The sequence below is a fragment of the Hetaerina americana genome, unplaced genomic scaffold, assembly GCF_022747635.1.
Source record: "Hetaerina americana unplaced genomic scaffold, ioHetAmer1.1.p SCAF_9, whole genome shotgun sequence".
Lineage (NCBI taxonomy): Eukaryota > Metazoa > Arthropoda > Insecta > Odonata > Calopterygidae > Hetaerina > Hetaerina americana.
The window spans coordinates 66938185-66964818 of record NW_027287538.1 but is presented as its reverse complement, the minus strand read 5'-3'; the positions used below and the strand labels follow the sequence as shown (position 1 = coordinate 66964818).

General features: G+C 40.7%; 1 protein-coding gene across 2 annotated transcripts in view; it reads left to right on the top strand.

The window, feature by feature from the left end:
• Polr2H (DNA-directed RNA polymerases I, II, and III subunit Rpb8) overlaps positions 1-26634 on the top strand; it is a 688914-nt gene that overhangs the window by 318513 nt on the left and 343767 nt on the right. Inside the window, exon 1 of one of the 2 annotated variants that reach the window (XM_071598110.1) lies at positions 11829-11886. The exons of the other annotated variant lie outside the window; for it this stretch is intronic. Within the exon in view, the coding sequence (XP_071454211.1) occupies positions 11844-11886 (43 nt within the window). The 5' untranslated portion in view covers positions 11829-11843. Of the gene's footprint in view, positions 1-11828; positions 11887-26634 lie in introns of those variants that run through there. 2 annotated transcript variants of the gene reach the window in all.

The window sequence follows — 26634 nt, the reverse complement described above, 5'->3', positions numbered from 1 at the left end:
TGCTCTTGCAAGAACCAGTCGTGAAATTTAAAGAAATATATTTATAAGAGGCATGATATATTGACTGAAGTGACTTAATCAAATAAAAGAGGAAGTTTGTTTTAAATTCGCTATTAAATATCCTTTTTGAGCCAATGGTCAATCGTTGACCATTCGCATTAGCGTTTTAATATTTTCCTTGCATTTTAGGATGAATGTTTGGCTTTCGACTGTGCATAAGAACGACAGAAATGGTGAATGATGAAGAACAAAGTTAAATAGATCCGTGGGAAACCGTATTGGCGCCGAGAGAAAAGAATTGCAACAAGAAATAACAGCGATGAACCTCAATCAGAGAACAAAATATGAATCCCATCATGAAAGGCAGTATCAATCCAGGGCAAGCCCGCAGTTGCGTTAGAGTTCATTGATCGATTGATAATTTAGTGTTATTTTTGCCTAAATTTAAGCTTTATTTCAGATACGAATTAAAACCTTTCTCAGCACAATAATATCACTGAATTTTCTGGCACTTGGCAGCGATGATATCCACCCCTCCTCCACTTCACTCCTTCCTCTCATCCCTTCCTCCCATTTGCTTCTCCATCCACCAAATATGCTCTCTCTCTCTCTCTCTCGCACTCAGCCACGCTTCACCCTTGACCTTCGGTTTCTCTCAAACCCTCCCCACTCCCAGCCCACGACCCCTCTTCTCCCCACCTTTCCTCCCCCTTCTCCCCTCGCACCCGGCGGCTCCCCTCCCCGCTCAACCCAGGAGCAAGTCCCATTCTCCCCTCCTCCCCAATAGGAAAGCATCCCGATTCTATTATAGCGCTCGGAGTTTCTCGGCCCGCTCCGCCCCGTGTCGATTTCCAACGAGGTTGCAACCCCCGCGTCCTCTGAGGAGGGTTTTTTCCGGGGTCTCCCGTTGCCAGGAGGCGCGTTCTCTTGTTTCCACGCATGAACCGACGCATGTGCCTGTCCGAACTCGACACTCCCACGTATTCGCGTTGGAGGAGATCCCGGTGAATTGTTTGTCGGCACGGCGTGGGTGGCGATGCTGAGCACTTTCTTTCCCAAGTTTGTTCCTCTTTTAGGGTGGTCAGATTACATCGTTCGCAGTCGAGCAGGTTATCACGGAACAAGGACTCCGTGTATGACTTTTTTCCTTTTATGAGGTTATGCAGTTTAATTTTTTTTAACGATGATATTCCAATGATTTTTTTGTTTTTTTTTTGGATTATGTTTAAATTAGTTAACCCGCGACTATACATTCTTCCCAAATACCAATAATTCTCTTACGCGCTGGTATCTCTACTTAAGCACACCTTGTTTTATTTATATTCATCCATTGGTTATCGGATAATCCCTTTTTGATAAATAAATTTTCCCAAGACTTGCCAAATACAACTCTTCTTTTGCGTACTGGACTCCAAACTAACCCTTTTCTCCTATATTTTTTTAGGGCCATGTAAATAGTGGTAAATACGAACAATCAATAATATTGGAATAATATCAAAAATCCGCGTTCAATGGTCTGATGAATGGCGTTTGAATTTCCTGAGAGTTTTGAATAACGATCTGAATTTGGCTCATGGAATAATAGTTGTTCGGTAGCACGTATTTTCTTGTAATTCACCACAGTCCTGAGCGCTTTATTCACCTTTAAGACATCATCTAAAAATCAAATCAATGCTCTTATGCCCTTTCCTTGTAAAAAAACTGCAGTTGTCAACCTTAAGTGCAGGTAAAATCGACGAAAGTAGGCACCACATAGTATTAATCCCTGCGTCGTCTGACACACGTCAGGGAATGTGGGAAAGGGGTCGCTCTTTCCCCCTGCCACCTGCGATTTTCCATGAAGAATGACACAGTTTGCGGGTACCTTCGGATCCCCAGAGTTGGCTGCAATTTAAGACGATTAGTGAATTTAGCATCAACAGGCTTCACCCATTACAGTGACATTCATGTCTCATATATTGTTTCTATTCAATTGAAACCCTAATACCACCGAAGTAGCGACCTGGATGACTCATCTTTGCTTCGGCTGCCCAGTGACCTCTTAAATGATATATTTCTGCGACTCGGGTCATTTTAGTTCAGGCGTAAGCCACCATATTAATGAACTGGAAAGGTAGCGTTCACGGGTGAATATAGAGTAAACCAAGTACTGAACTCAAATGGCTGTGAAATTTAAGTATTCGGGATAGGAGTTTCTTTTTTTAACCCCTGTGGTCATCCATAAAGGCCTAGTATCCAGGAATGTCACATCCTTTTGGATTTTAGGTGGAAGTGTCCTACGGTATCATCATCAAAGATGTCTCACCATTTCCCGAAATTCAGTGCGATAGATATGGGATGAGATTCAATATTAATAAAACAAAGGTTATACGATTTTCCAGAAATGAAACGGCCAAGCTAAAATTAAAATAGGAGGGAAAAAACTAGAGCAGGTAGATCAGTTTACGTATCTCGGTTGTGTTTTGGACCAACACGGTCAAAGTAGTAGGGACTTAAGGAGAAGAATTGCGCTAGGCAAAGAGGCTTTCACAAGGAAGAGGGAGTTGATAACAGGGACGGTGAGTAATGATGTAAAGAAAAGACTGGTAAAAACTTTGATATGGAGCGTAGCTATGTACGGTGCGGAAACGTGGTCATTGAAGCAGGAGGGTAGACGTAGATTGGAGGCTTTTGAAATGTGGGGGGGAGAAGAATGGAGAAGGTGAAATGGACCGAAAGGAAAATAAATGAGGAAGTATTTGGTAAGGTGGGCGAAGAGAAGGGTTTGTTGGGAGAAATCCTAAGGAGGCAGGAAAAGTGGATGAAGGGTGTATTGACCGGCAGTGGGATGTTGAAGACTGTGATTGAGGGGAGAATGTTAGGCAAACGAGGAAAGGGAAGGAACAGGATAGGGATGTTGGACGGGATGGAAGGAGGAAGGAAGTGTACGGAGGTGAATAAGGAGTTAATGTAGAGTAGGATGCTGGATATTTTTTGTTTGGAGTCTCAAAATATTTATTTGGTAGTTGTGTCCATCCAAAACCTAACTGGTAGATTACCTTGAAATAATAATATTTGTATATTATTATTATGCGGTAATCTACCGGTTAAGGTAGGTTTTTGGATAGACACAGCTTCTAAATAAATATTTTGTGACTCCTAAAAAAACACAAAATCCAGTATCCTACTCTATATCAGGTCCCTCTTCATCTCTGAGTACTTTCTTCCTCCCTTCATCCCGTCCAACATCCCTATCCTGTTCCTTCCCTTTACTCGTTTGCCTAAAATTCTCCCCTCAATTACAGTCTTCAACATCCCGCTACCGGTCAACACCCCCTTCATCCACTTTTCCTGCCTCCATAGGATTTCTCCCAAAAAACCCCTCTCTTCGCCCACCATACCAAATACTTCCTCATTTGTTTTTTTATCTGTCCATTTCACCTTCTCGATTCTTCTCCACACCCAATATATATACACACACGCACGCACACACGCATGACATGACATACATACGAGTATATATGTGTATGTAAGTATTAAGAATATATAAAAATAGATTATGGAAAGATCTTGGATAGTAAAAGCTTACTTACGGTGCTGAAGTCTAAAAAAAATATACTATAATAATTCCATCTGCATATGATCCCATCTACATACCATGATCGTTTGTTGCTGGTATAGAGAAAGCCCCGTAATGGCACCGTTGTAATTGAGAAATTTGCGATGCTATGCTAGAGCGATGAAATGAGAATGTAACAATTGTGGTATTTTCTCAAAGTACTTGAACTTGTCGCTGGGTTTGGATGTGGATCTTAAATGGCCGCAAATGGATGGTGGTATTGATAATGTGGATGCGATGCGTTTCTATTGCATGTCTTCCAATAGGTTGTCTGTCTGCCTACATATTGTGACCTATCTGGGTAAATCCCACGGGAGTGGAAGGGAATGCGAGGATAAATGTTTGAGTGGTTTTCACAAAGCGTTTCCTTTCGCCGGAGCTCAGTTTCACTTCTTATTCCCTTCGCTTGGACGAATGTAATCGGATGCGCAGTATACAGGCATTGGACCGTCCAGAGAATCCAATTTCTCCCCGGGGAAAATGGATGAAAGCAGAGGAAAAAACAAATTATGCGCTTTCGCGCGCATATTAGTACGTGCTTGGTTTCTATTCAATATTAATCAAAGGTTTAATTTTAGGAATCGGGTGATTGAAAAATGCGAGTCAGATGCGCAGTTTCCATGATTCGTTTCATAATTTCGCTTATATTTGGTTTTGTGCTTAATGTTTTGACATCCGAAGCTATTATTTTTTCTATGCATTGAGGTGGTTAATGATGCACTGCGTGAGTCTTAACGATTAATTTGTTGTTTCGATGTTACATTGTTACTTTGGACCCCTCGCGGAAAAGATTACAGTTTGAAATATTGAAAACTTTTTAGTTTAGACATTGATGTCTTTGTGGCTGTTGTTACAATTTTTCTCAAGGCATTTTACCAGTTTAAAACTCCTTTAATACGACGGGTAACACTAACATATTTCATTCTAAAAATGAGTCATGGGAATTGTGTCATAAGTACTGGAACACTTGTAATGACAATGAGGAACTGCTGATGAAAATTTTCAATGTGATGTAGTGGGCTTTAGTTATTTAGAGATTACTTAAAAATTAAAAATGTTCACTAATTTTGTAGAACCTTGGTCGAGATTTTTACAAAGATTAAGATTTTATTGCGTAAATAAGATTCTTAAAAAATACGTACCAGCAGCTCGAGTGAAGGCAGGGAGGGAGAGTATGTAGATTGTGATGGTGGTGGATTTTATTTCAGTGAATCCGTATTTCTATGCATAAGTATCGAAGCCCTGCTTATGCTTTGTGGTCAAGACCACTTGTCAAATTTAGAGCAGCAATTATTACTCAATATTCTGTTTTTTTCTGCGAACGGTACGTGATAGCAGTATTTTAAAAGGTACCGAATCACAATCCAGTTTCTTAAACCTCTCCCTTCTCTCTTTCTCTTTTCATCGACGCCGCTTAACCATGGGTGGCTTTTAGAAACACCATAGGGTTATCATTTTTGATGCAATTTTCAGGAAAGAGTTTAAGTCCAGTAAGTACGAGTACGTAGATTCTCGTAAGTACGAGAATCTACGTACTCGTAGATTCTCTTCGATTGCCCGCCTGCCTGCCTTCCCGGCTGCCTGGCGTTTGAAGCCGGAGTTGAATTTCAATAAGAATTTCATTGCACGCCACCTCTTCGAAGGTTCAGGTCACGGAAATGAGCCCTCTTCCAGGTCTGACCTTTTGACTTTTATGCAATGTAGGGTCGCGGCCTCATATTCGCACCGGAAGGTTAAAAAACCCATTAGGATGAAGGGCGGGATAGCAGATTATTTATGAAATTTGTCGTGGCTTTGCGTTTCATTAAACCAGGTTTGCCACAAGCCGATAAAAGTTTGAAAATTCAGGGAAATTTAGATGCCAAGTGTTGAATTCGGGGAAACGTCGGGAGATTCGTTGGACGAAGAGGGAATTCTACTAAATTCGGCGAAGCGTTGAATACATTTTTTTAAATTCACCATGCATAGAATGCATCAGAAATATTGAATGCTGGAAGAATGTCATCGAACCAAGGGAAGGCGTGTGCCTTCATAAGTTCGTTCGTTAACTTAAGTTGTGTTTCTTGGCTGTAATACTGATTCTTCTTATACTAAAATATAAATTCAAACATTAATTCGAGAATATGACCCGGAAAAACTTGTAAATTTAGGAAAATTCGTTATTGGAGATATGGTCTTTCATTTCTCACCTCAAAGCACAATTGGCGTACAGAACAACAGCTCTTGTTCAATTTTTCTCAGTGAGAATATATGCTCTTGCTGAGTCGTTAATTCATTATAATTTGAACGGCGATCGAAAGTATCTGATGAGAATTATTCTTCCTAAAAAGTTCGGGTTTTTGAAGTTGAATGGTAGCACCCCTGTAATTGGGATGTCCCAGTTAGAAACTGCAAATTAATCTGCGTTTGAATTTTCGCCCAATATTTGGATTTTTTCCTTTGAAAGCGGCAGTTTCTGATAAATATGTTATAAAAAATGGTCTAAATGCTGTTCTTTTCTAATTCAATATTATTGCAATGAAAAGGAATGGTTCTACATGATCATACGATTTAGGAAAGGGTACAGTACAAGGAAACCTATATATCAACGCGTATTTCCGACGTGTGATTACATTTAAGAAGAATCTTAGGCTTGGAGAACAACCGGTTTGGAAACGTATGCAACGGTGGATGGCGTAACTTGATGGAACTCCTTCATGATTCTGGGGAAAGGAAACACTCTTATTCAACCAAATATTTTATGGGTTTGAAACGTTAACAGCTAGGCTTTTAACCGTTTTTTGCTGTCACTATTATCCGTGTTTGTTGAGGCTTTAGACTTAATATAAAATGAATCAAGTGCTAATTATAAAGTACATTATTGTTCGGCCAAAACTTGTCGTAGAAATAGTAGCGGAACGCCTACAACAGAGAAACAAAATTCTAATTTTATTATCATTCAAACTGTTAAAAAAACTACTTGTATGGTTTTCGTATTGGCGGGTGTTCTTATCCTTCACTTAGTAAGACTATAACTGCAAAGCAATCCGGAAACCAATTCCAATTGCTTTAGGTAGAGAATGAAAATGCTCATCAAGGGAATGGTGAGGAGAGGACGTTTGGGATCGGGCGGATAACAATTTTTTTGGTATTTTAGGGCCAGGTGTCACATCCTCCTAATGTTTATCGCACCTATAAGCCCAAGAAACTTCACCTAGGACTAAAGCCATGACTCTGCCCCAGGCGGGCTTTGAGCGCGGTTGGTAACGGCCGAAGGTAATGAGGAAAAGGACCGTGTTAAAAAATAAATATGGACTTACCACAAAGAATGTTTTATCATGCCTTAGTCGAGATCGAGTTTGCGCTCATTCGAGTTTTGATCCCATGCTTTACAAGTATTTTAACTTCGGCCAATGTATGACTGAGACGTATATTGAACATCGTTCTCATAAACCTCTTTTACACAACAGAGGAATCGCAAATCAATGTGCAAATGGCGTCGATTGTTCAAATCTTTTGTCTAATGTGGCGCTGGGCTACTGACCGGAAGGTCCAGATTCGATTTTCGGTGACACCTCTGGACACCCTCAGCTCCACCCTGTTTTTGATTGTTTCTGGTACGATATCTTCTTTGTAAATTATATAGTTATGCGCAATAAAACGTCGCTTTCATGAAAATCAGAGGCTGTTGAAGGTCATTTTTGATGGTGGGCGTTATCAAAACCCGCGTCTCAGTAACCCGGGCTACTCGTCTAAAGCCTGGGATGAGACGTCGGTCGTATTGTGGGGTGGTGTGCAGATGTGGACGTGAAACTGCCGGACTCCCCATACAGAGCCAAATATATCGCCCACAGACTCAAGATGCCCGCCGCCAGTGTTAACCCCCCCGAGGGCAACGCCCTCGATGATTCCCTTTTCGTGCGTATTTTTTCGAGGCAACGGGAATGCGATCCGTTGCTACGGATGGGATAGGTGTCTTCGCGGACGGCGTTCCTACGCGTGGTCACCAGGGGGCGAGATAACGCGCGCAGCATAAGTGGTTAACGCTGCACCAAACGGAGCATCGCGTCCCATCCCTGCAAGGGGGGTGGTGGTGCGAGGGTGGAGGGTAAACATGCGAGAGCGGGGCGGGGAGGAGGCCGAGAGGACCCCGGGGCGGGGGCCAAGGGAAGAGTGGGGAGGAGGAGATGGTTTGCTAGGCTCTAGGGAGGGTGTGAGAGGGTCGGGAGAAAGGGAAAGGCGCGAGGAGGGAGGGGTACAGGCAGGGGGGGGAGGGGTTGGGGACGCTGGAGGGGAGAGATAGGGTGCATGGAGGGGAGGGCGATAGGGTTTTTACCCTTGCTCGTCCGCGCCCTACTGGAAGGGCCGTGTCCCACACGCATTCCCAACGTACCCGCGGAAGGTGGCGCTCCAACTCTGTCGGCTTTGCTCGCCGCAGAGGTGGTCTGTCCCTGGGGGAAGAGACGAGGAAGCAGCAAGGTAGTATCCAGGTGGGATGGGCGATTTGAGTATATTTGTATTGGGGGGATGGTGGGGAAGGGAGTGGATCCCTTTCTCATCCGCCGACCTCCCGGCAGGTGTGGTCCCCCCTCTCAGTGCGTCCTCAAGCGACCCGTGCCCTCGGTGTATGTCCTCGAAGTCGCACACTTTTCCGGCCGCCGCGATGTCGCCAGTCTGTATTCCCGCATGCTTACAAGAGACGACGCCGCCCGAAATTTGACCCGCCTTCGCCGCTGCGTACGGGGAATCCCACTCGGCCACACTGTAAGTATTGTCATTTTTTCTCTTCGCCCGCCGTGGCTGTGGGCATTTATTTCGGGCTTTCCGTTCGAAACGTCGCCCGTCGAAGCGAATTGGTGACGCAAATCACTCGGGTGAGGGTTCGAAGCGCGATTTGGTTGAAGAACGTAACCGATCGCTGGAAATTGCATCGGTCAGGCGCCCTTAGCGCCCAGGCGGATTCAGGAATGTATTACGTCATTCGTTTCCCGTCCTTGCCTGAATTACATGAAACTTCGCCGTAAGTTGGATCAATGCAAGTTGTGCCAAGTATTTCTCGCCCACGTCGTTTTAGGGGAGGGTTGAATTAAACTGGTTTGGCCTGTTTTCGGAAATGACCAAAAATGGAACCGTTTTTCTTACAATAGAGCTGGGTGAAAGTACGTTTCTGTGATTCATTCTGCTAACTTTTCTGTTTACCCTGTGGTTACATTGACATGCCACATTTATTCAGCAGTTAAGGCCATATGAGTTTTAGTTTGAAATCCATTTGGCATTGGTGTAGATGTTTATGAATTAATATTTTATGTTCTCAGTGTATTTAAATTATGAATGAGATGCTCAGAGCTACTTGGAATGATTTCTAGATATTCATTCCTTCTAGAGTTTTTATTTATCGCCTCCGAAAGCTGCTCACGTAGTTGATTTTGTGGGCAACCGTGTTGGTTTTTAATTTTTCCTTCTGATTTTTGGATGTACTATTAGCGTCCGTCATTTTTATCAGGTCGAGAATTGTCTCGATTCCGCGTACGAAATATTTAGTTATAAATGCATTTACCTTAGGTTAGAAATCATGTTACTGATCGTACGTTTAGTCTAGTTACCAAAAGCCGGAGTATGGTGTCACCTTTTCCAGAAATGTCCTCCCGAATTAAGAGATGCTATATAATATATTCCTATCCACCGCAATCCCCTTATGGATTCGGGAATTGAATGCATAAACCTAGAATTTCATTTCCAAGTTAGCAGCCCCCCATCAATTTGATTGGCGCATTATATGGCGGTCTTGCGAGTGAGGTTTTCGGTTTTTATCGTCGGGTTCTTTATTTACTTCGGCTGCGACGCAATAGGCATCGCAGTGAGGGTGGGGAGTTGCATGGCCCTCCCCCTCCACGCTCCCCTCTCCCTCTCGCCCCACACCCTGGCACTCTCCGGGAGCCTTGGCGCCCCTCCCCGGCCCCGGAGCCGCTGCGTTATCGACCGACATCGGGGGCACCTGTCATTCCGTGCCCGTGCTGTGCGCCCTCACGCCATTGGCCCTCTCTGCATTGTTTTTGTCGGCTGGGCTGAGGGCCGGGAAGGTGGCCTGCGGGTGATTGGGCCGTGAAGGGGTCTTGGAGAGAGCCCTGTGCGGACGTGTTTGTGCCGTGTATATCACGCCTTCACTTTCTCCCGGCTGTGCCCTGCCCTAGTGATTCTGATAATATTTCGAATGCCCGGGAAACGATCCATGATCCAGTAATTTCCATGCAATACGCATCCTCTTTTCGGAAACCTTGACATTTTAAGTTTCAATGATTTCATTCATGCGTCTCTAATCTGATGTACATGCATATATTAAGTGACAGCTCTTCATATCTGTCGTAGACATGGAATCGGAAGGGTAAATTATATTTTTCCCTAAGCAACTCATTGGTCCAGGGTTATAAGATTGTTTAACGTATGCATTCTTCTATTCCGTAGTCAAGTTTTGAAATCAGCATTAATTTTTGCTTGGCCTGAATCGGTTACAACCTTCGGATTCCATTTTAATGGGACTTAATGGAAATTCGTGAATGGATTCACAGAATTCTTTCAAATAATACCTGCTCCAAATTTAGACTTGTTTTTATTTGAATGATTGTTTTGATGATAAATGTATTCTAAATGACAGAGACTGAAGTATGGGTATAATTTCTTTTTTGACAACGTAGTGATTACATCAAATATATTATCACTTGTGATAGTATCGATAATGAATGGCGCCAATTTATATACTTCAATATATTCATAGTCAAACTCCTCAATGCTGAACTAAATTTTTTCCAGCATTTGGATGTGGTACGAGAATATTCGGTGCATTCGTTTCCTGCTGTCAGCATAACAAAGGAGAATATTGTTTGAATCATTATATAAATGTTTGAACTAAGAATCGCAAAATTTGGATATTCATCGAATTTCTTTCATTTGGCTTCTTTAACGGAACGGCTGTCAACCAATCGATCGGTGGTCAAGAATTCCTGTTCATGAGTCAACATCGTCCCGTTAAATTATGCATAGAAGTAGCGTAATAGCTTAGGGTAAGGGATTATTATTATTCAGTCCCAGACCAGTTCGAGATTTTTGCATAATATCCAAAATTCCCGAGAGGAACATTGCGAGTATAAAAAAATTCGCGAATGCCTTGATACTGTTATTTAAACCATTTTTACTGATGTACTGGAAGCCTCGTCTTTTCCCCCACTTATTATTTATTCGGAAAGCTTTTCATTTAGTTTCTCTAATCATTCATGTCAGTCATATTTTGAGATATTCAAGGATTCTTTTTAATAAGATCCTATTTTCCTTTTTATGAAAGCATACTGCTGCTAACAATAAGCTTCTCTGAACTGCATCCTTCGCATCCGTTTCGTCGTTGCTCGTGTTCAAGTAAGTCTTTGAGACAAGATGTTGCATTTCGTTAGGATGTGTTTTTTATTGCGAACATTGCCGACGGTTGGAGGTGCCAGGTTCATTGGTAAATAATAATTTGTTATTCTAATGCAGATTTAGAATTTTAACGTCTTCAAGTGACCGCATTTGATTGGCTCTTAGAAAAATTATAAGAAATCCTTGCCAACTTGGAATCGAATAATGAATCATATTGAGGATTGATACGCCCCATGTGGCAATACCGAAAAAAAACTCAATTGCCCGGAAAATAAGCCAGCGTTTGGCAAATGGTTTGTATTAAAATAGGAAATAATTTAGTTATAAAATCTCGTATGAGCACTCGGAAACGCAGGAATACAATTCTGCTCATCGGCAAACAGTCATCAGTGAGTCGATTATTCTGCTATGTTTCTCTGGGAATTATAGATTCATAACATTTCATTCTAGATATATTTCCGAAAATCAATGAAATTGTTAATAGCGTCCTGTAGTCTAATTGTCAGCCTGGGAGATGGCGAGGAATCAAATGAGAATTTCTTTTGAAACTTTGAAAAATGGTATTTGCATGGAAAGTCATTTTTTTTTCTTGAGGCACTGCATTGGACAAATAACAAATTCGGACAAATTGTAGTGGCGCGGACAGATATGTTGAACTTAAAAAAATGAATTTCCCGGCATCGCTGGTGTGCATCGCCGTTTCCAAACATCCTGCGCCATGAAGAGGGAGCGGCTCGCGTCGGGAGGAGGTCGACCGTGATCCTCGACTGTTTTCCGTATCTCCGGACGCCGCCGCCGCGGCCAATGGCAGGCAGGATCGAAGCGGAGCACTTTCACTTTCGCCGGGCGGAGAGCATCAATGGAGGAGCCTCGCCACCCCCTGCCACTCTCCCGACGACGGGGTGAGCTCCTCTTTAAAGCATTCACGCCTGCGTATTGGCGCGCACGCCGTCTTGCCGCTGCGACGGAACACAAACATTCATGTTGTTTTTTTTTCGCGTCGATGGTGTTTTAAATCATCGGAGGACTCCCTCGGACGATCTGTTTTTTGTTGTCGGAAACGGTCCCATTCGAGATTTCTCCAATGGCTGGAGTTTTGAAATCAAAATTTAAATTTGTTGGCAAAAATAATTCTCCAATGAATGTAGAACTGTCTGTTTTATGTGAATTCTGTCAGTTTTATATTTTCGTATAATCTGTATACACTCTGTCATCCTATTATCTATCTAGTGCATATATAGGTATATATAAATGCACAATTTTTTATTGAGAATTTTTTTAAATGCCTAGGTAATGGATAAAATGATGCATCATCACCTACCATGTAACTCCCGTATCTCTCCTTGTCCAAATTACCTTTTCTAGATCTCCCTCTTTGTCCTTCACCTGATATTATTCCTTTTTTTACAAGTCTTTCAATTTGCCACTCCACCATATATGAGGCTAAGTTGCATATTCAGCTTACTTCGTATTTCTCCCGCGAAAGCCATTTCTTCCACGCCTCTAATAACAATTCTCCGTCAGTATTTCGTCAAATCTTCTTTTCTTAGATGTCCTAACCCAGCCTTTTCTTCTTTCACCCTCTTGCTCGTTAATGAGTGAAAGAAATTTAAAGCAACCATATGTATCTCACATTCATGCATTTTTGACAATTGAAAATGTATTTTTATTTTTCATTGGTGAATAATTACATAATGTGATTATTATGTACTTATTATCATCAGCCCCTATTCTTTTTTCTGTATGAATCTATAATCTTGGAATCGTAGACAGCTAGAAAAGTTGCGTACTTTATTAATAGATACATGTGATTTATGGATGTATAGTAATCTGAAAATATCGCATAATTTTTACGGCCTAAGTTACTTGGAGGATATTCATTTTTTGGTCGCGAAATCCCATGTTGATGGTTACACTGTCTGGGTTCTTGCCATTGGGTGACCGCACGCCATCAACACGCGCTTCCTAATTGATGTGGAATATTCCTTTGCCGCATCAAAAGCTTGATGCGACGTACCGTCGTGATATAATCGGAGCTGCGATTACTGTTGGTGACAAACCATGGTGACGTAATGGCCGTATTCGCCATTTTCCATGTTACGTAATAGCAATTTACCTTAATTAGGGAAGATGCCACCATGCTCTAAGCGGATATCCATTTGCAGACGTTTTAACGCTGTAAGGGAAGATTAAACGAAGATTGAAGATTGATCGATGAAATTTACTGAGAAGAAAAAATTACTGGAATAATTAGGCGCTAAAATTGGAATCGCATACGGGTATTTCCTCTTTTTTCGTCAGGGTATTTTCTGTATTTGATTGGCATCGTTGCGTTTATGTTTCTATATAAAATAATGTTTATAAAATGTCTTGATTGAAGAGGACGTTAATGTGGCACACCGAAGGAAACGAAACACGGCTTACTTGCGGCAAATTGTGGTCGAGAAGGCTTGGCGACGGCTGGCGGCCGAAACTTTGCTACGTTTGTTGTGTTCCGTTTATTCCCTGTGTTCCTGTATTGCCCTCATGCATCATCAAAACATTTTGTGCAATGTCGAACCACTCCTTCCATCATATATTCGTATATGCAAATAACAAATTAGTCACGCTATTCACTGGGCCTTCTTTCTCTCTCCCCCTTTTTTTTCTCCTCTGCCCCATTCAACTGCCCAATCAAATCCTTTCCTCGTCCCCCCCTTCTCCCCCTCTTCCTCCTGCCTCCCTCCCACCACCTCAGTTTTCTTCTTCCATCTGCTTGAAAACGTGGTCGTGCCCCAGAAAATTATGAGCGACACACCCACTAGAGGTTCGTGAAAGTGTATATATATATATATATATATATATATATATATATATATATATATATATATATATATATAAATAAATATATAAATATATATATATTTATATAAAATAGGCTTACACATATTGTGTCAGCCTATTATTGTGCCGCTCGTGTGAGTTTTTCCGTACAATCGTATATATATATATATATATATATATATATATATATATATATATATATATATATATATATATATATATATATATATATATATATATATATATATACACATATATGTATATGTATACATGCACACACACACACACATATATATATATATACATGCATATATATATGTATGTATATGTGTGTATGTATGTATTACGTTTAAGTATACCGAACTTAATCAAATAAGTGTATGCATTAAAAATACTTTAAATCTATAATAATTGTGAAATTTGTTTGTAATCGCTTTCGCGTTTCTCTTTTATTTGGACAGCCTCAGGTCATTTTAACGCTGAGATAATCTGTAAAAATAAAATATGATCGCTCATTCATTCCTATGGAAGTTATTCTGTATTATTAACCTCTGAAACTGCCTCTCTCTCTGACCCAATTCCACCAATTTAGCATTGATACGATCGCTTCATCATGTATTACTAAAATTGGTCAAAATTAATCAATATAAATGTGGTGATATCGGCATTTCGGATGGAGGAGAACGAGGTAGTCACGAGAGATATGAGTTAGCTGTGCTATATGTTATAAAATACCTCCTTTACTCGATTTTTCTTGTCCCTGATGGTATCGCTTATTTTGGGTAAAATAAAATAAGTGAATGAAAACAATTATTAATTTTAATTACAAATTGCTATGAATATGCTTAATATGCTCCTATACGTTTGGAATTTGTTTTTTCGTATTTGATAGGCATTATTTGTAAAACATTTTGAATACATTGAATCAATTTAACCTGGTATTTCTTGTCTCTAGGCTCATAGATAGTTGCTACAAATTGCTATGAATATGCTTAATATGCTCCTATACGTTTGGAATTTGTTTTTTCGTATTTGATAGGCATTATTTGTAAAACATTTTCAATACATTGAATCAATTTAACCTGGTATTTCTTGTCTCTAGGCTCATAGATAGTTTCACGCAAGATTCTTCCCATTGTGATATTTTTTTCCGATTTTGCCGCTGATATCAATTTTGGAAACATTTATTTTTACTAGCTAGAAGAGATACCTCAAGAGTCGTTCATATCAATAAAATGGATGAGTTTCCTCAGCGAAACAATAACGAAACCTTCCTTAACGAAATGAATATTCAGTACGACAGCGAATAATGTTAAAACAACGTATTTGCCAATGAATTATTATGCAGCGTGTTGCATCAGGTCCGTCGGTCATTGAAACATGAAAGTTTTGCGGAATGGCTTCTTCTTTGCCTCTTAATACGTTAATGTTCATAATAATAATCCATTCATTATGGTAAGTTATTTTGTGTTAGGACAATTGTTATGAAAAAAAATTCATGTTTACATATCCCAAAGTAATGATCAAGGGAAGTGGCGTATTCCTCCGTTAATATCATTTGCCTGAGTAATGTAAAAATTACAATTAAAACTTAAAATAAATGTGGGAATAAACGAAAAATATTATTCAAGACACCGTCCCACTTCTCTAATTCCTTACAATTTCGGATGGAAAAGGTTCGGTCGAGTGCAGTATGTAATGAAAAAGAGATCGCACACAACTGTGGCTGCGGTCAAAATGTGCCCCAGACCTTTAGTCGTCAACTTAAGTCTCGCTGAAACCCTCAACCTTAAGCTACGTATCTACGTCTGGCGACCAGAGTTTTGAAAACGAAATTTCTCTCTATCGCTGTTCATGCGGAACCTAGGAACCCGGGTTAACTGCAGCTGCTATCACCTCACTGTTTCCTCTTCAATGTGACAGTTGCTTTGCATTATTAAAATAAAGAATTATTAAATTTTCTTCGCATTTGCTTAGCATTATTATGAAATAATTAATTCTGCCCAAGCTCTCTGGTAGAGTAGAGAAGGAACTGACCTGGTCCGAGGTCTTATCACTCGAGGATCTTTAGAAACGGCCAGTTTGTGGTCCCCGAATGCGAGTTTGGATCACTAATCCCCCAGATTCCACTGACCACCTTCTCGACCCGAGGTCAGGTATACAGCGTTAATGTATACTCAGCTGATGTGTCCTCTATTGAGAATAATCGAACATATTGATTGATTAATCATGATCATCCGCGTAGTAGACAAAATTGTCGATTTAACATGGCTTTTCAACTTGCCTTGGATGCAAGTGAACCTTAAGGCCATGTCACAAGGGTCAAGTTTTCATACAACTACCTTCAAGTGATGATTCCAAGGTGAATGGTATTGGAATGGTGTCAGAAGTTATAAGGGAAATAATTTCCCTGTCTTCGCATTAAAGTCTAATGTAGCTACCGGTCAGGGGCGAGCAAAGTGTGAGGGCGTGATGTCAGAAGAGTGCATCTTAACGAATTGTAAATAATGCGATCATGCAAGATATAACGCCACACCACGAAACACGATGATTGAGTGCACGACTTATACGTTAAGGTAAATGCAAATTATTCGAGTTTGACACTTACGCCGGAGGAATAGTTTTAACTTCTTCGTTGCAGTGAGTTTCCTAGACCAGAGTGAGAAATTAAGGGAAATTGACTTCCATTAAGATCAATTTAAGATAACTTTTTTCCGTCGTACAATTTTAGTCCGCGGTAGTTAGAAACATAATTCACGATATTTTGAAATTTCCGAATGCCAATTAAGACCAACTGCTCTAATGGCTGGTTACTTAACTCCCAGACTATACATTTAGATACCACGGTGCGCATATGTCAACAGGAGTCGAAATAAAGACACGACGGAAATTTTATTTCCAAAGGAGACGATATACTCTTGTCCATATCAATCGGCAAATATGCCAATTCTCACAATTATCGCTTCCAAGTCGTTTGAGATTTTCGCTCTGTTGCACTATGTCAAAGGTTTCCATAAGCCAAGTCACATACGAGTCGGGTCGGACGATTTCTGCGATAAAATTTCATGAGAAAGACTTGCTCCCGTGTCGAAGAATTTAAACGCCGGTTGACTTTTGAATTTGACGATCATTCGGTTGTGACCATTGCATTAATGCCAGGCTGTTGGTGAAATTTGGCTTTAATCGCATTCACATGCATACGGTGGTCCACGAGGCCCTTCGGGCGCCCGCAGGCACTCCCCCGAGAAAAGAGAGCGCCGAAACTATGGAGAGAAATGGATGCTTGAAACTTCACAGTCTTTGCCTCTCTTTTGTTGCGCGAGATTAAAGTCGTACCCGAGTGCATATCCTTTCGTCACGCTATTTTTCTAGTTTTGTCCCGATTTTATCATTTCCCAAAGCAGTCCGGCGCTTTTACTATTCCTATGATGTCTAGCATAATCTTAAAGTATGCATGATTACATGGATGGAGTACTTTCAATGGGTTTTGGCTGATTTTGTAGTTAATGTGTATCGTCGTGTGCGCACTTCATCATGGTGTTTCGCGTACCTCAGGGCCTCTTTTTCCGTAATGTCTTCGTCACCCCCCTCACTTTCTCGCGTGTCGTCTCCGCACTCGTCGAGGGCACGCCACGTGGACGGGCGGCCAACCGTCTCTCCGAAGGGTCGCCCCCTAATCCAGATCGTCGAGATTCGAGGCTGACCGCAACTACCAACCCCTCCTCCCCGCGCCGTCTGGTGCTCCGGTACATCTCAAGGGACACGCGTCCTGAGAAATTATATCGTTCCACGGCTGCCGCGCGAAGGCCTCCCGTGGGCCGGCACGTGTCCCGGCGTGTCACGCACGCCGCCACCCCCATCCTCTCATTACGTCATGCCTCCACCCCCTCCCCCGACGCGACTGTCCTAAATCAAAACCACTCCTCCCCTTTCCCCGTAAGACCACAAACCCACCCCTGTAACCGTTACTGCCTTCCTTTCAGCTACTGCGTTATTTTTATGGTGTTATACGGTATTTCTTGTTGTATTCATTGACATTTGAATATTAACTTACGCAATATGCCTCCGTGCGTTCAGATGAAGAAAAAGTTTAGAGAAAAATTTTTTTTGGATTGTAGTCATGTACAGCTTGGCCGTTATGGAAAGGGGATGATCATAGACAGTGGGCTTTTGAGATGATGCGTGAAGAAAATTGGACAAATTAAAATGGACAGAAAGGAAAGAAAACGAGGAAGTGCTATGCTAAGTAAGAGAGTTTTGTTGAGAGAAATTTAAAGACTGTAGACAAATTAGACGGAGGAAATCTTGAGTGGAAGTGGAATGTGCACAGCGGAGAATGCTCGGTTGATGAGACAGGGTGAAGAAAATATTAGGCATGTTGGACAGAATTAAGGGAAGAAAACGGTTTGCGGTGTATGAGAATTTCAATTGTTGTGTAGGGTGTTTTAGTGTTTAGTGTAGCCCTAGGCAGGTCTTAGAAGTTATCAGTGATTCTCAGTGTTCATTGATAACCTTCACTTATAGGTGACTATGTTAATAAAATTAGTTTAAAATACCGTGGTTGACCAGTGGATAGTACGTTCGTCTATGGATTCAATCCGGTTGGCTCCTGGGGTCTCCGCAATGCACCCAGCCGTGGAATTGTTTGGGAACTAGTCTTACTTGTTGTAAACCCCAAGCATCAAAGTAAAACCCGCGCCCCGCCGTTTTTCTCAGAGCGTGGTGAGCTACATACCATACCAACCTTCAAGTTGATTACCACGGTTTAAACTTACAAGTAATGCACCGTGAAACTCACTCTCGGAAATTGCCTCATTCCTTTATTTCTTAACACCTCACTCCCCTGATTCCATTTCTGAGAGAAAAATACACAAAATTTTGGCAAACGCATGATATATTGATTAGCACTTCCTTACATATTTACACATTTATTTTAATGTGGGCTATACGAGCCGAACGCGGCTTTTCATTGTTGAAAGTGCTGCGCGTCGAAGGGTTGAGGTCTTCCGCATTAATTCTCATATTTGAGGATGAATTACTTCCGTACAAAAAATCTCAAAGGCTCGTGAAGAAAGAAAACCATTCCGTCTTTATTCATAGTTAACTTACATAGAGAAACCTAAAGGAAAACAAGAGAATGTGTCGGAAAGAAAATACTTTGTTCTTTCACGTGCGTTTTATGATGCACGACCTACGTTTCGACTTTTAAAGTCATCATCAGGTGAAGTACAGGGGACACACGCTCATAATAAAATATATGTGGAATAACAAAGTATTTTTCTTTTCCGATACGAATCGCTTCCACAAAGTGACGCCTCAAACCATTCCATTCATCAAGGGAATATACTTTAGTTTTCCGAAGTGGAAATTTTCACCCAGCTTGAAGGAAAGGGTGTTGGTTTGACTACCGAAGAAAATATTTACCAAAAAAAATTTTTTTAGGCCCTATTTTATGAATCTTTAAATTATAAATTATTTCGCGACATTTGTACGTTAGTAATGCAAAGTGCATTGCAGACATTGCCTATTATCATTCAGTATGAATTTCCAAAAATTGATGCCTGCCGCAGCATCTAATATCGATGCCGTACCCTACAAAATTTTATACGCCGGAAATTCTGTCTATCGTAGATGATATATTTTCTTGACCCTACCCCTGTGCTCCCCCCCCCCCCGCCTCGCCTCGCTTCCTCGCCGCCTGCGTCGACCGAATACGTGTCACGCACAGCGCCTCAACTTCTGGTATAAGTGTGTCCCCGTCCTTTCATTGGTGGCGCCATATTTATCGGAAGAATCGTGATAAAAGCCGTAATGCCCAGGGCTGGGAAGCGGTTTTTTGTTCCCTTCGATGGCGGATTCGCTACGTGGTCTAAAAGAGGCCAAATCACCGGTGGTGGGGGAAAGGTATCACTCCAAGAAAGAATTCAATGTGGATGAATCCCTCCGCCAGTATCAGATGTATCGTTTCTGAACCATCCACTTCCGTATCCGCCTATATTCAGCGGGATTCTTCGTGAGTTTGACAACATGAAAAATAGGTAGGATCTTCTGTTTTTTATTCACTTCTGCTTGTTTCACCTTTTGTCATTTATTGTTGAAACGTTACCCAAGCCTCTTAATAATATTTTTTTTCATAATTAGAAATTAGAAGTCCTACTCCATCCCAGATGTTTCAAACCAAAAAAAATTTGGAAGAGTTAATTCGGGACTTTTTTTCTAACTCCACGGAAAGTGCACTTCGTTTTTGCCACAGTATTCATCTATTTAGAACTCAGTGTGCAGATACGTAGTTGTTAATACCTCGTCAATATGCGTATTTGCATCTGCCTGTATGATCCGATAGCATTTTTGTCCAAATTCTTCAAATTGTCGAACGTCTCTCACCTCACCGAAATGAAATCTACTGGAGTGAATGACTTGACTTGGAACGGAATGATAAAACTTGCAAAGGGCCTCTTTTATTTCTAAATAAATTAATGATATGAGGTAAAATTCTTAGACTCGTATTGGTAGCCTGCCTGTAAGCTCTTATGTTGGTTGGGCAGATAAATATAACGATGAGGGGGTGATTTATTTTAACTTCAAGGGTTACCAACTGGAAAAACATATGCACTCTTGTGGCCTTTTGGGATCTCCATAAGAGAAGCTCTGGTGTACATATCTGTCCTTGTTCGTCGGTGTGCAAAGGTTGAGTCCGTGTAGTACAACCGTGAAATACCTCCGTAGTTTCGCTGTCTATTTACCCTATGCTCTGATGTGGTTTTTAGTCCTCTACGAATTGCCAAAGGAGAAAAGGGAGACATTTATATTTGGACGCATGTAATTTATTTTCCGAATTCGCGTGCTTGACCACAAGTCGACCCCAGTCAAGCGATCGACCCTCTCCTCCCCCTCCTCCCCCCTCTCTGTTCACGAAAGAACTATCGTGTGTGAAGTGGTGACTCACGCTCACGTCATGACTCAAAGTTACATTCGATGCAAGTCGTCTGGATCAATACCTCAATTATGTGAGGGCTTGGTGTGAATTCGCCACCTTTGGCAATGCTCAAGCGCATAGTTTCCGTGATCCACGTCAGGTTGAGCTTCGGATGGAAATTTGATTGGGTTTATTAAACGAACGGTCGTAAAAGCTGGCAATAAGCACGCATTTTGATGTCACCCTTTTGATGACAAATGTTCATTCGTGGACACTAGAAATAGCGTCCTAATGCTGAGGATATTTTTTTCGTATTTGAGGATTCATTTTTGTATTTAAACTATATCAATAAGATATGTTTAGTCTGATTTTCCTGTTCCTCTCATCTTGCGTAATTGATAAGCGTAATCATTTTTATAATACCCTTAAGCAAAACGTAAAATTGAACTTAAAACATTGATTTTAAGTGTTGAGTAATCCTCGATGTTATATATGACGTAATTTGATGGATTATATTTCTTCTCCAATATTAAGTGTGGACAAGTGATTAACCACATATTGCCTCATGTCCTGAAGCTAACTTACCCGTTAGCATTCATTATCGCAATCAGGTTGAATAAATCAATGTAGCAATATCCGAAAAAGTATTGTTTTGCTTTTCGTGCAATTAATATTATGGAAGTAATAAAAAATGAACAAAAATATACTTCTAAACTAGTTTTATCCCGAGGGTTGGTTTGATAGGTGAGGGTAGAGGTCATCCAATACTAAGGTCAACGGCGTGTGAAATTCACTCAGTTCTTTCTCTGTGCCGCCTATGGTTTCCCAGGAAGATCTGGTGCACGAGGAATCACGCAGCTTTGGTGAAGCTGAGGGTTCCCAGAGGCGTGCCCAGGAATCGAATCCGGGCCCTCGGGTTAGCAGTCCAAGTCTCTATCCTCTGAACTACTATATTCCCGTGTATGTCCCCTAGAAATAAAACCTTCCGTGAGTCTTGGTAGTCTGATTTTGATTTAAGTGTACACTGAACTATGTTGAAAGACCTTTAGCCAATTGTCAGCTAGAGCAGCTTTAATTTGCCATTCTTTGAAGATATTCTTTAATAAACCGACCATCGATATGCAGGAAGGATTTCTTTCGTCCCCGTAGTCCCTTAGGCTTTTGATGCACCAATACAATTACCTATTGACGACTGTGAATTAGAATAAACAAATTTGTCCTTCGGATTCATTCTAAATGCAATCTATATATATATATATATATATATATATATATATATATATATATTTATATATATATATACATATACATATATATATATATATATTTATATATATATATACATATATATATATATATATATATATATATATATATATATATATATATATATATATATATGCGTTCTAAATGCCTCGAGTCTATATCTGTTTGTTGTTAATGAAATCAGTATCTGCTTTAATGTTCATCAAATGTACCATACTCAGAAATTGGTATTTACTGAAAGGAAAATGGATATGGTGCATTAATATTTTGGTAACGAACAAAAAATTGGATGTACTCGTAAAGGCACGAATCGATTCTAAAACATTGCATATTACTGGGATTAGTAGTCTAAAAGTGATACACTACACTACACTGATTACTAGGGTAGTGTAATGTGTAAAATATTGACATAATACTTTGAATTTTCCTAACCTCTGCTCTGGGAGCCCATGAACACATCCGTGGTCGCGTAAGGGATGCACATCTAGATTTGCTTCATGTCCAATAATGGTTCCTTGGGCATTCGATGTGATTGGTGTGCGTTGTACCGAGACCCCCTTCCTTTCTAATCTCATCAAGGGCAACGTACTCTCTTACTACGGACAACTCTTACCTTACTAATACCTCTTTACTGCGGCGCCGTATGACTTCTGTCCTGTAATTTTGCCGTGGAATCATGAATTTTCTCCAAAGGTGAAACAACCTCCTTTCCAATTGTCCCGCCGCGCCCCCTCTCGCAAAACCTTGCTAAATCCTTGAACTACCGTTTGGCATCCACCTTCATGTTTTACATATCTCTTACGTATTCACTCAGTCTGTCCTTCTAAGTTCTCCCTCCTTGATTCTTATTGCGAGTTCGTTCCATTGAAAATGTCTTCTTTGCCCCTTTTGAAAATGTTTAGTCCCACATTCCATGGTCATTATGATCGCTCCCGGTGTACTACCTAAGTATACATCTTTTGTTTGCAATCCAATGATGAGGCCAACTTGAATGTCGTGGATTAGTAGTTAAAAATAAAAATTATTAAACCGCCCATGGCACCCCAATTAAATGCTGATCTGTCCATTTATACAGAGCGTTGTTGGGCGAGGGATGTAATGGCGTGCTCGTTTTCGGGGGACCAATTCCACCGCGCCGTGCGCTCTTGGGAATGATATTCATACATTTTGTTCATCCGTCGTTTCCTCCGCATGGCATTCCTGTCATCTCTCCCTCCCTCCTTTTTAGCCGAAGACCTCCTCGCAATGTAACATCGCTCCGCCCCTTCCTCCCGATCCCTTCGTTCGAATCTTCCGGACGCCATCCACGGCGGGAAGTGGTCCAATCGATTATGCGTGGAGGAGTGCGATTACTGCTCGCCCAGTCCTCTCGTCCTCCATTTCAATTCCCTTTCTCGTCGATTTCCGGTCTTCCTCCTCCTTTTCCTTGTGTCATTCCTAGTTTCTACATTTCCTCCGCACGCACGAGTTTTTGAAGAGACATTTAGGATTCTTGTGGAATAGCCGGTCAATGAGTCGAGCTCCGTAGATGAATGCGCGTCCTTGGGGCAGTCTGAATCCCAAGATAGGAAATTGTTATCGTTTGAAAGTGGCTTGGAACTGAAAACTTTTGCAGTCGAAATGACTGAGGAATGGTGAATAGCTGACGATAGTCATATTAAAGTAAGCCTTGGAAGGTCTCTGACGAATTATATGGCATTGGGAAGTAATAAAGGGAAAAGGTACAAATGTTTAGACCAGGAGCCTAGACCTTATGCAGTAGAGTCAAAAGTAGATAGAAAAAACTTAAGAAAATCATTAAGGGACTGATATATTTTACTTAATTGAATTGATAATCACTGCCGTATTAATGGAATGAAAAAAATAAATGCATTAATCAACCCGAGGGTCGGCTTGGTAGGTGATGGTACACTTCACCGAAGTTTGTTTTTTTTTGGCTAGGAATTTTAATGGAAGGCGTTTTTTTATGGCTAGGTATGGTACCCGAACAATCAGACAGCTTGGGTGGAGGCGAGGGAGCTGTGGGAATCGTATCTGGGTCCTCCGGTCAGTAGTCCAACGCTCTACCCATGGACTATCTCGACCCAAATTGTAATTGAATGTTACATTTTATTTATATTCATACCCTTCTGTACATTTTAAAGATAACTTCTTTAATATTTCTGTATATATCTACCAGCATTTATGTAAATTCCTTTGCTTATTTTCGGGTAGGGCATATTGGGGATAATTTCACGAGAAATCAAAATAGCATGAATTAAAGTTGGTAAAAAATACGTTGGTAGCAGGAACATTTATGTCGGCCATTAAATTAATATTGTTTTAGTTGTGTGTTATTCAGGAACAAGGTTGCATTAGCACGCCTTTCTTATCTTCGTTTCAGTGGTGGTGAAATTAGTGTTTTTAATCCTAAAATATTTTAAATATTTAATTTAAAAACCATTTAATTTAAAAAATACATTCCTCCCCCGGTTCAACAAACACAATTTTTTTCCACCTTTACAATTGCGATTTTACCCAGTCCTTCCACGCCCCTTTTTATTATTATAAATACACATGTGCTAATAGACACTGTCAGGTGGCACACAAGTCCCAAACAATTGCAAAATATAATACATAAAACCAGACAAACACAGATCTCTTTAACAAAACAAGTGAATCCCCATCCCATTTACAACCATTAACCAGCAAGAAAAAAAAAGATACATAAAAAAAATTAAGCTATAACATATAATACCATACACCACACATAAATCAAATTTTTACATATATACCTTACATCTATTCTTAAAAGTATACACTCTGTTAGGAAAGGGCTCGAATATTTTTGCAGGTAAGGTGTTCCACTCAACAATTGTTCTATTTAGAAATGAAAATTTTTTTTTATTTGTCCTCTGTGCCTGGCATTTTATCTTAAATTTGTGATCATTTCTGCCGATAAAATTTGGGTTCCCCGCCTCTTTCCTAAGATCTGCCCAAGCTTTCTCCCCCTTCAAAATTCGGAACATTCCACAAAGTCTGCTTACTTTTCTTCTAGATTCTAGAGGTTCCCAGCCCAGCGTTTCTAGCATGTCAGACACACTCTCCATCCTCCTATGCTTCCCCAGTACATATCGGGCAGCCTTTCTTTGCACCTTTTCCAGTTTTTTAATATGACCTTCTTCATGAGGGTCCCATACAAGAGAAGCGTACTCTAAAATTGGTCTTACTAGGGTCTGATAAGCCTTCTCCTTGGTTGCTCTAACGCTCCCTTTTAGGTTTCTCATTACCCAATGAAGAGTTTTGAAAGCTTTCTTATAGATGTACTCCACATTTAGCCCCCACCCTAAGTCCTTAGTTAAATATACACCTAAGTATTTGACAGTATCACTTCTAGGAATGACATTTTCTGAGAATTTATATTCCCTATGGTTTCCATTTACCTTATTGCTAAAAGTGATGGATTTGCATTTGTTAACATTAATATCCATCCCATTTATGTATATCTAATCCTTATTGCTTGCCTTGGTGGCGGTGAAGTAACTTCCTCGTCTGCCGTCTACCAGTTGCGGGTTCGATTCCCGCCTGGGTGGGTTTTCCTCCACCTAGGGGTTGGATTTTTGTAATCGTCTCCATTGTTTTCACTGTTCATAGTCCGATGTAAAGGCCAAAAAGTGCTGTTTTGGGACCAGGGCTAAATAAATAACTAAGATCTGATGGGAGTTTGCAATTTAATAGGGACAGCAAATTCAGTTACGTTATTTTTCAAGGTCAAAGCTGCCTGATTTTGTGCCCATACGTGACCTGAGGGTAGAAATTAACATTTAAACATCGTGAAATTGGACGGATACCAAATTAATATCGTCACCCTGCGAGCTCAGTGTATTAACTTAGCTAAACCTTTAAAAGAGCCATCAAATAAGTTATCCCCACTAAATCAGGGTAATAAGTGGTGGGTTTGATTATTTTCCCTCGCCCCTTTCTATCTCTTTCATACATGTTTCATGTCCTGATAGGGATACAATGCACGTGTCTTCTTTCAGCGATAGTGACATGTATTGACAAAATAATGCTACGTATTCAACTCAACATTGGGAAAGATGAACGATTTATATTTTTCATTCCATTTCCAATCGACGTGCACGCATTTATTTGAGTTCACTTGCTAATCGACGATTTTTTGAATATGTGATCCCTGAGGTTCGGTCTAAATTTTCAATTCCTTTGATTTCAGTAATATTTTTGATAAGTAAAACCTGTAAATTACTTGGTTACTCTCGTTATATCCTTAATTGCATAATTTAATTATTAAAATCAAGGTATACCTGGTAATTAAACAAAGCTAGGACATCAGAAATACCTTCAAACTGAATTCAAATTGAATTTCTATAATGACTATCATATATTCACCAAACTCAGCTTTTTCCGCAGGTACGTATTATTTTCCGTAGTCAGCAGCCGGTAGTTTGATGCATGGGGTTTTGCTGAGGAGAAATTAATTCGTTTCTGGTTGTTCCTCTCGTGTCACTTCCTCCTCTTGCGTTCTTTCACCTCCTCTTTCCCCTCAGCCACCTTCCTGCGTTCATGATCACTTGCCGTCTTTCATCCTTCTTTTCGCGTCCATTCTTCGTGCTTATTCGACTCCCATACTTCTCAATCCCGTCTC